This window comes from Garra rufa, chromosome 20 (assembly GCF_049309525.1).
Source record: "Garra rufa chromosome 20, GarRuf1.0, whole genome shotgun sequence".
NCBI lineage: Eukaryota > Metazoa > Chordata > Actinopteri > Cypriniformes > Cyprinidae > Garra > Garra rufa.
The window spans coordinates 38,162,899-38,173,705 of NC_133380.1; the positions used below are offsets into that span (position 1 = coordinate 38,162,899).

Consider the following 10,807-nt stretch of genomic DNA (forward strand, 5'->3'; position numbering starts at 1 on the left):
CCCTGATCTCTCCTACTACTTTTTGAAAACAAGATTACCGTAAATGTGCATTGCAGAAATGTAAACAATTGTTTACAGTGACATAAACACATAGACACACAACTTATCCAGTTCTGCACTCAGATCTTTTCTCAGATGGAGTGATTTGCAATGGGAGGTGTAGTCACATGGCTCTAGTCAGGCTGGTGTCACATGGTTATGTTTGCAGTCACTTCAGAGAGCTAGGCAAACTTCTGTTACACACAGTTACGATGAAAGTGTTTCAAGCTTCCTTTGTGAAATACTGAAAACTACAGAGGGACACTACATCGTAAAGAAACAATAAAACTATGGAAATACCAGCCATAAATCTCAAGGTAATGTATTTGAGTTTCATTTACAGTATTTGTGTTGGGTAGGGAGTATACACTGATATAAAAAGAAATTCATTCAGAAGAAAAAAAGGTCATTGCTGTTTAATTTAAAATGATGTCTACACTTTATGACACTATTAAAGAATTGTTTTAAATAATTCTATAATCAGTAACTTTATTATCTATTATCTATTACCTGTAATCTACTAAAGCAACGTTTTGTCAGTTTAATGTTATTTCCTCAGTTTCCTATGTCAATGGCTGTGTTTCATTTACATACATTTACATTTAGACATTTAGCAGATGCTTTTATCCAAAGCGACTTACAAAAGAGGGCAATGGAAGCAATCAAAAACAACAAAATAGCAATAACATTAACCTAAAGCAGTACACGTATCAAGTTTATATATATATATATATATATATATATAGAATACAACAAGAACAGAGAAGCTTTGTGTGTGTGTGTTATAAACCTGTATAATTATTACCTTTCTATTATTATTGTTATAACCAGGAACAAGTACTAATCTGAAGAATTAGAAATTGTAGTACTTAAAATTCATTTTCTTAATTTTGCACAGTATTATCCGTTTGTGTGAGTTCATATCCTCATCATTTTAGAAATGCATTGCTTGTATCAAATGTATTTTTATTTGTTCAGGGCACTGGGAATTTTTGAGACCATACATGCAGTTGAATCTACACTCTTAAAAATAAAGGTGCTTTAAAAGGTATTTCAAGCGATACCATAGAAGAACCATCTCTTTCTTACCTTTTTCTAATCTGAAGAACCTTCTTTCAGCACAAATAACCTTTTGTGAAACAGAAAGGTTCTTCAGATGTTAAAGATTCTTTATGGAACCATTTAGACAAAAAGGTTCTTCTATGGTATCGTGAAGCTCCTTTATTTTTAAGAGTGTACTGTAGCATTAAAAAAGTCCAAGACTGAATGCTTACTGGTTTTTGAGCCACGGCCTATGTCTAGGGAACAGATTTGTATGTTTACTCATGAGCTGCACTGTGTGTGTGTGTGTGTGTGTGTGTGTTTGTGTGTGTGTGTGTTTTCTCTGCAGGCCATCGTGTTGGTTCACTGGTTACTGACAGTCTGGTGAGAGTTATTGTGCATTTGCCTTTCTCATTTCTGTTTTCCCACACTAACCTGAGGAATTTCACCATTAGTAAAACTTTATCATACAGTTTTCAGCTCAGCAGAAAATAAATTTCGTCTTCAAACTGAAAAAAATCTTTTAAATGTGTGTGTATATATAACATTTGAAGCCATTATAACTAATAGTTATCACCTTACTTACCCAGTTAATTGATTACATTGATAATTGCAAACATTTTTTGTATTACAAGTTTTCTAAAATGTTAGGTTTAAATTTAAATTATGCATTATTTAATGAAATACGCGCTAATTCGTATAAATTTCAAGTAGAAAAATCTAAACACTGGATGAAGTCAGTTTCAAAATTCTTGTTTAATTTTTTTGACATATTAGAGTCAAATTTTTACAGAGTGAATTTTGGATAGCTCATTTTGTCACTCCATAATTCAGAAAAAAACTTAGAACTGACAGAAAACAATGTATTTTTTTTACCATTTTGGGGGGAATAAAATTTATAAAATCAAGCAAATTATATATGAACAAATCCCTCTGGAAAAACCTTCAGGATATAGACAGGAATACAATTTTAAAGTTTGGTGTGTGTAAGTGCTACTGAAGTGGATATTTGTGGCTCAGTGTAGGAGAAAAAACTCATTTTGAGAAAACGGCCTTCAAAAATATGCATTGTACTCAAAATCTATTGACACAAATAGATAAAGTGCCATAAAAGAAAAACTTAACCGTCTTTTGGGTGTTTTCTTTCCACTAGTCTGAAAAAACACTTTATGAAATACCAAAAAGCACAGAATCTCAAGCTTGACAGGTGCATGAAAAAACAATATTTGCATGCTTGTAACTCAAGATGTATTAAAGATATTTTCATGCCCTTTTGGATATTGGGTCTTAACAAACTTTCCTTTTGGCATCTTTATTTTTATTGCCCAATGAGATTCAGTTCCAGAGATTTTGGAACTTGAATATGGCTCCAGGAGGAAATCGTTAAAATACACACATTTTCAGTGGTCAAAAACCAAATGTGGGTCAGTTTAAAAAATACAATACTTCTTTTATTTTAAAGAGGAAGGTCTGAATAACAAATAATGTTGAAACTAGAGATGTATCTCATTTCTTTCTTTCATGACAACTGCATTGAACATACCAGTCTGAGTGCCATAAATATTCTTTCTCCAAAGTTTGCTTACCTATAACTCAAGAAGTATTAAAGATATTGCAATATGATTTTAGATTCAAGTTGTTAATAAAGTTTCCTTTGGAATATTAATTTTCAAGGCTCTACATTATTCATTAGCATCAGTTATTGCTTCATTTATTTTACCAAATTGAGTTATATTGACTGCCCTAATTAAAATATTAGTCTTACCAGGTTTAAATGTGTGTGTATACAGGGCATGCTTGGTTCCCTGGCTTCCTACTTCTTATGTGTTGAGCAACGTGAGTGTTTTTGCAGTGGGAGTGTGGGCCATTGCACAGAGAGACTCCATAGATGCTGTATTAATGGTAGGTGTGACTGTTTTTCATCCAAGAAGAACATGATTTTTAGGTCATGATAACTTTAAAGGCAAACATTTTATTCAGTATTATTGACAGATGAGCTGAGATCAAATTCAGAGTCTTGCATAGCCAGAATTATGACTATTAGGTCTGGTCCACATTATAATTAACTATCAGCCAAAACAACAGCAACAACAAAAGAGCATCTGACTGACATTACAGCAAGAAATTACAGTTTGTTTGGTGTTTGTGTGCCGTTTAGGAGATTATATGTGCTGTTGGTGACACAAAAAATCATCTAAAGCCCGTCAATTATATTTATCATGGGCGCATCAAAATACCAAGAATAATTATTTATACCAAATTATTCAGAATTTTGAATGCATTTTAAGATAAATTTGCCATCGACTGGTCACAATGCACAAAAGCACTGTATGCTGTGTCTACGCATGTGCACGTGAGAGACGCTCTGGATGAAAGCGCACTTTCATTCTCTGACAGCAGATGGCGCTAAACATAATGTAGCCGTTACCCCGGAAACCCTGTAAACAAAACAGCTTTCAGATTCTGAAAAGTGTTTAAATTTAAATAGCCATTTAGATTTGTGTATTTGCTGTGGTGTTCATCGCAGCGTCAAATACTTAAATATTTAGACTAAATAGGCTATTTGTTTGCAAACTTTTTTACATTTTAATCTGGACTACAACATGCCCTAGATATTGTTTGGAAGAGTTTAGATTCTTTATTGTTCAGTCAGACTTTACATTAGGGCTTCATTAGTTAACATTAGTTAATTCACTAGTTAACATACACTGCCAATGAAAATTTATTCTAAACATTCATTAATCTCAGGTAATTCCAATATTTAATAACAAATTGTTAAAAATCAAAAGTTGTAACTGTTATTTATTGAGCTAATTTATTGAACATGAACTAAGAGTTGTATTTTTTAACAAAGATTAATAACGTCTGTAGCAAATGTAGCTATTGCTCATTGTGAATATTAATGCATTAACTAATGAGATCTTACTGTAAAGACTATTGGTCTTTAAAATTCTTTTGCACTTTAATCTGTGTAAATTTTTTCATTTTATGCATTTTTGGTGTATTGCTTTATTGTATTTAAATGTTCAGTTATTTTTGTTATAAGAAAATTGTTTTTAAACCTGTTATACTGTATTATGACACTACTTTTTTTGCAAATTTCAATAATGATTATACCATATACCGTGATAAAAGCACTATCAATAAATCGCAATATGAAAATTTGATACCGGAATATGCTTATGTATATTGAATATTTTTACTTTTTTTTTTTTTTTAAAGAAACCAAACCAATGTAACCAATGAGAAAAGAAATGAAAGTTTTCATTTTTTTTATATATATAAAATTATGGTATGCAGTTGCTATTTAAAACATCAATCAATGTAAATTGTGATAATCGTAATTACAATTTCAAGGAAATAATCAACAATTATGATTTTTGTCATAATCGTGCAGCCCTACTGAGACTACTTTTTTTTTTTACCTTCTTATGTATTTGTATATTGTATATTTGTCATAATAATATGTGACCCTGCACCACAAAACCAGTCTTAAGTCGCTGGGGTATATTTGTAGCAATAGCCAAAAAAACATTGTATGGGTCAAAATTATTGATTTTTCTTTTATGCCAAAAATCATTAGGAAATTAAGTAAAGATCATGTTCCATGAAGATTTTTTGTAAAATTCCTACTGTAAATATATCAAAATGTAATTTTTGATTAGTAATATGCATTGTTAAGAACTTAATTTGGACAACTTTAAAGGTGATTTTCTCAGTATTTTGATTTTTTTGCACCCTCAGATTTCAGATATTCAAATAGATGTATCTCGGCCAAATATTGTCCTATCCTAACAAACCATACATCAATAGAAAGCTTATTTATTGAGCTTTTGTATGATGTATACATCTCAGTTTTGTAAAATTTAACCTTATGACTGGTTTTGTGGTCCAGGGTCACATATTTGATCTCTCCTCTTCTTCATTCAGTTCTTGATTGGGTTGGCAGTGACCATCCTGACTGACATTGTTCATCTTGGGCTGTATTATGCGGCGGCTGAACTCAGCTTTGAGAGAGGAGGCCGAGACTTGTTCCGCTTTAGTGGGGGCATGACCATCCTGAGCCTTCTGCTCAAACCTGTTTCCTGCTTCTTTGTCTACCAGATGTACCGTGAGCGGGGAGGCGAATACAATGTCAACTTTGGTAAGTGGGTGAGAAAGGCCTGCGGGAGAAACAATGATGGGTGACTGATTAATTATGACCCAGAGTGCTTTCTCACATATGTGAAAGTCTTTCCATGAGGCTAAAATGCCAGCATTGTTTGCTTTTGTTTGTTTAAAGCATTATTGAGCCTATCTTAAGCATTCTAATTCTGAGGTCTCTGATTGTGGAGCACAAGCAGAGTATTTCATTCAAAATGGCAAGCAATAAAGAGGAGTGGGTAATTGAGTTTTAGAGCTGGTCACAAGGCAGATGCCTGACAGAGCTGCCCACAGAAAATAAAATAAAAGAGACAGACAGCTGGACTGATCTCTGTAGTTTGAAAAACACTGCTCGGGCCTAAAAGGGATTAGGCCAGTTTCGACTGATTCCTCACTGTTAGATCTTTATTAACCTTTGGTCTTAGTTGTTTTGTTGAGGTCTGAATCCAATTATAAAGTGTTGGATTTTTTAGTATTTGATCATGTCTTAAAATATCCCACTTAGAAAGTTGTGTATCAAATAGAATGCAGTAGGCTTTACAGTGTTAAAGGATTAGTTCATTTCTAGAACAAAAATATACAGATAATGTTCTCACCCTCTTGTCTTTCAAGATGTTCATGTCTTTCTTTCTTCAGTCGTAAAGAAATTAAGTTTTTTGAGGAAAACATTTCAGGATTTCTCTCCATATAGTGGATATGTATGGTGCCCCCCGAGATTGAACTTCTAAAATGCAGTTTAAATGCAGCTTCAAAGGGCTCTAAACGATCCCAGCCGGAAGAATGATCTTATCTAGTGAAACAAATTGACAATTTATATACTTTTTAACCTCTAAAGCTTGTCTTGTCTCGTCTTTTAATGTGCATGGGTTTAAAATCGTCTTACAATGCTATTTTACCTATTTTTTTTTGTAAAGGGCGTTTGATCTTCTTTGTATGTTCACTTTGTAAACACTGGGTCGGTACTTCTGCAGCTATGTAGGAGGATTTTGAAGTTGGGAAAGAAAACAAGATGGGAGTTTTTTCGACATACCCTAACTGTATTGACCCGGATTACACAGACTAAGCATGCGTGTCGCAGAGACGGGACAAGACGAGCATAAATTGTCAATTTGTTTAAAAAATAACCGATCGTTTCGCTAGATAAGACCCTTGAAGCTGCATTTAAACTGCATTTTGGAAGATCAAACTTGGGGGCACCATTGACATCTATTATATGGAGAGAAATCCTGAAATGTTTCCTCAAAAAAAAAAATAATAAAAAAAAAATCCTTACGACTGAAGAAAGAAAGACATGAACATCTTGAATGACAAGGGGGTGAGTACATTATCTGTGAATATTTGTTCTGAAAGTGAACTACTCCATTAAGAAAATTATCAGAAATCATTGTGCCTATATGTCTCATCCATGAGAATGTTAAAGGTGTACAGATAACGTAATCACCCCATTGTCATTCAAGATGTTCATGTCTTGCTTTCTTCAGTCGTAAAGAAATTATGTTTTTAGAGGAAAACATTTAAGGAATTATCTCCACATAGTGGACTTCTATGGTGCCCCAAGTTTCAACTTCCAAAATACAGTTTCAATGCAGCTTCAAAGGGGTCTAAACGATCCTAACCGAGGAAGAAGGGTCTTATTTAGCAAAACAATTGGTAAAAATAATACAAAATTTTATACTTTTAAAACTCAAATGCTAGTCTTGTCTAGCTCTGCCATGTGTATCCGTACAGTCCTGTTTAAGACAGTTTAGGCTATGTTGAAAAACTCATATCTCATTTTCTCCTCCAACTTCAAAATCGTCCTACATCGCTGTTTCACCTTTTTTTGTAAAGGGTGTTTGATCTTCTTTGCGTGTTCACTTTGATAACACTGGGTCGGTACTTCTGCAGCAATATAGGACAATTTTGAAGTTGGAGAAGAAAATTAGCGTTTTTCGACACTGTATTGAACCAGAATGCGCAGAGCTAGACAAGACGAGCATTTGAGGTTAAAAAGTATATATACAGGGGTTGGACAATGAAACTGAAACACCTGGTTTGAGAGCACAGTTAGTATGGTGTTGGGCCTCCTTTTTTTGGCCAATAGAGCATTTCGTCTTTGGAATTGTCATATACAAGTCCTGCACAGTTGCCAAAGGCATTTTGAGCCATTCTCCTCTTGCAGATTAGGGGTCAGGTCACTACATGATACTGGTGTAGGAAAATGTTATCTGACTCGCTCCTCCAAAACACCCCAAAGTGGCACAATAATATTCAGATCTGGTGACTATGCATGCCATGGGAGATGTCCAACTTCACTTTTCTTGGTCATCAGACCACTCTGTCACCTGTCTTGCTGTGTGTACTGGTGCATTATCATCCTGATACATGGTACCACCTTCAGAGTACAATGTCTGAACCATTGGGTGCACATAGTCAACCTTCACACCTGTTCTTACTGGTGGAATGTGCAATCAGTGAAGATTGGCCACCAGGCTGCAAAAATATAGCCATGAAACCTCCAACATTATATTGGTCAGTGTTTCAGTTTCATTGTCCAACCCCACAGAGTGGTCTTATGAACAAGAAAAGTGAAGTTGGACATCTCCCATGGCATGCATAGTCACCAGATCTGAATATTATTGTGCCACTTTGGGGTGTTTTGGAGGAGCGAGTCAGATAACATTTTCCTACACCAGTATCATGTAGTGACCTGACCCCTGATCTGCAAGAGGAGAATGGCTCAAAATGCCTTTGGCAACTGTGCAGGACTTGTATATGACAATTCCAAAGACGAAATGCTCTATTGGCCAAAAAAAGGAGGCCCAACACCATACTAACTGTGGTCTAAAACCAGGTGTTTCAGTTTCATTGTCCAACCCCTGTATATAGACTGCCTAGTCTCATAACAAAAAACGTACCAGAGGCCAGATGTGAAATATGTACTAATAAGTAGGACTGCAGTTTCCAAAAAAAAAAGAAAAAAAAAAAAGAACACTAGAGGCAGTAAAACTCTGACATCTTTTATTCCTTTTCACACAAAGTATGATTTTCAGAGTTTGATAAAGTGTAATTTTCGCACAATTACTTGAAGAGTAGCCTACTATATTATGACTTCAAAACTATTTTTATATTCTGGGAGATTTGAAAACTGAGGCTTTTGAATGTTAGCATGACATATCTAGCTTTACATCTATGGGTTTTTTAGAGAAGGTAGGTTTGTTTGGTATCTCACACAGTACGGAGATGTACTTGAGAGGTGAAGAGCTCCAGTTTGAATCCCGTGTAACTACGGTTCAAAAAAATGAGTTCAAAGCTATACACAAGGAAGTTTCAACCCTGGTGAAAAAACCAGCTAAAACCAGCCAACCAGCCTGGTTTTAGCCCGTCATAGCTGGAAGGCAGGCTGGTTTTAGAGGGGTTTTGGCCACTTTTCCAGCCTGGCCAGGCTGGTCAGGCTGGTCTTAGCTGGTCAGGCTGGGAAACCACCAGCTAAAACCAGCCTGACCAGCCTGGCCAGGCTGGGAGACCAGCTTAAACCAGCTACTTCCAGCTTAAACCAGCTAAGACCAGCCAACCAGCCTAGGCTGGTATTAGCTGTTTTTTTTAAGCAGGCAAATGGCGTAAACAAGTGCGTTTGTATATCGGTTCTGCATTTGTTAATACTATCGGGTAGGTTTGGTGTAGGGTATAGAGTATTAACTTTTAGCAACAGTATTTGAGCTCTGAACCGCCGCAATACGTACCTCAGGCAACGTAATAAAAACACAGCAATACCTACCTATATCAACGTAATAAATACGTGCTAGGGTTCATGTATTGAACCTGTGTTTTAGCGCCACTCAGTGAACATTTCTTTTTGAAACTGCTGTGAAATGTGCAGTAAGCTACGTAAAAACGGTGCTGCTAAAAAGTACCCAGAGGTACGTATTTTTATGAGACTGGGTTGATTTTGGAAGTTGAAACTCGCAGGCACCATAGAAGTCCACTCTATAGAATTATTCCTGAAATGTTTTCCTCAAAAACATAATTTCTTTACGATTGAAGAAAGAAAGACATAAACATCATGACAAAGGGAGTACATTACCTGTACATTTTTGTTCTGGAAGTGAACTACTTCTTTAACAAAAATATCCTGCTAAATTCTAAAGGTCTTCGTAGTAACATAATCAAAGTATTTAAACTCAAATCTGTATTTCATCTACATGTATATACAGTGGTGTGAAAAAGTGTTGGCCCCCTTAATGACTTTTTTATTTTTTTTGCATGTTTGTCACACTTTTATGTTTCAGATCATCAAACAAATTTAAATATTAATCAAAGATAACACAAGTAAACACAACATACAGTTTTTAAATGAAGAAGGTTTTTTATGAAGGGAAAAAAATCCAAACCCACATGGCCCTGTGTGAAAAAGTGTTTGCCCCCCTCCCCTGTTAAAACATAACTGTGGTTTATCACACCTGAGTTCAGTTTCTCTAGCCACACTCAGGCCTGATTACTGCCACACCTGTTCGCAATCAAGAAATCACTTAAATAGGACCTGCCTGACAAAGTGAAGTACACCAAAAGATCATCAAAAGCCACACATCATGTTGAGATTGAAAGAAATCCAGGAACAAATGAGAAAGACAGTAATTGAGACCTATCAGTCTGGAAAAGGTTATAAAGCCATTTCAAAAGCTTTGGGACTCCAGCAAACCACAGTGAGAGCCATTATCCACAAATGGCAAAAACATGGTGAACCTTCCCAGGAGCGGCTGGCCGACCAAAATTACCCCAAGAGCGCAGCAACAACTCATCCAAGAGCTCACAAAAGACCCCACAACAACATTTAAAGAACTGCAGGCCTCTCTTGCTTCAGTTAAGGTCAGTGTTCATGACTCCACCATAAGAAAGAGACTGGGCAAAAATGGCCTGCATGGCAGAGTTTCAAGAGGAAAACTGCTGCTGAGCAAAAAGAACATAAAGGCTCGTCTCAGTTTTGCCAGAACACATCTTGATGATCCCCAAGACTTTTGGGAAAATACTCTGTGGACTGACCAGACAAAAGTTGAACTTTTTGGAAGGTGTGTGTCCCATTACATCTGGTGTAAAAGTAACACAGCATTTCAGAAAAAGAACAACAGTACCAACAGTAAAATATGGTGGTAGTAGTGTGATGGTCTGGGGCTGTTTTGCTGCTTCTGGACCTGGAAGACTCGCTGTGATAAATGGAACCATGAATTCTGCTGTCTACCAAAAAATCCTGAAGGACAATGTCCGGCCATCTGTTCGTGACCTCAAGCTGAAGCGAACTTGGGTTCTGCAGCAGGACAATGATCCAAAACACACCAGCAAATCCACCTGTGAATGGCTGAAGAAAAACAAAATGAAGACTTTGGAGTGGCCTAGTCAAAGTCCTGACCTGAATCCTATTGAGATGCTGTGGCATGACCTTAAAAAGGCGGTTCATGCTCAAAAACCCTCCAATGTGGCTGAATTACAACAATTGTGCCAAGATGAGTGGGCCAAAATTCCTGCACAGTGCTGTAACAGACTCATTGCAAGTTATCACAAACGCTTGATTTTTAGCAGTCTTGATTTCTGCAGTTGTTGCTGCTAAGAG

The 10,807-nt window shown here is 36.0% G+C and overlaps 1 protein-coding gene across 1 annotated transcript in view; it reads left to right on the top strand.

Moving 5' to 3' along the window:
- The first annotated feature begins 218 nt into the window (after positions 1–218).
- agtrap (angiotensin II receptor-associated protein) overlaps positions 219–10,807 on the top strand; it is a 21,576-nt gene continuing 10,987 nt past the window's right edge. Inside the window, exons 1-4 of the mRNA XM_073826039.1 lie at positions 219–356; positions 1,430–1,464; positions 2,871–2,982; positions 5,011–5,224. Coding sequence (XP_073682140.1) covers positions 330–356; positions 1,430–1,464; positions 2,871–2,982; positions 5,011–5,224 — 388 coding nt within the window. The 5' untranslated portion in view covers positions 219–329. The remainder of the gene's footprint in view (positions 357–1,429; positions 1,465–2,870; positions 2,983–5,010; positions 5,225–10,807) is intronic.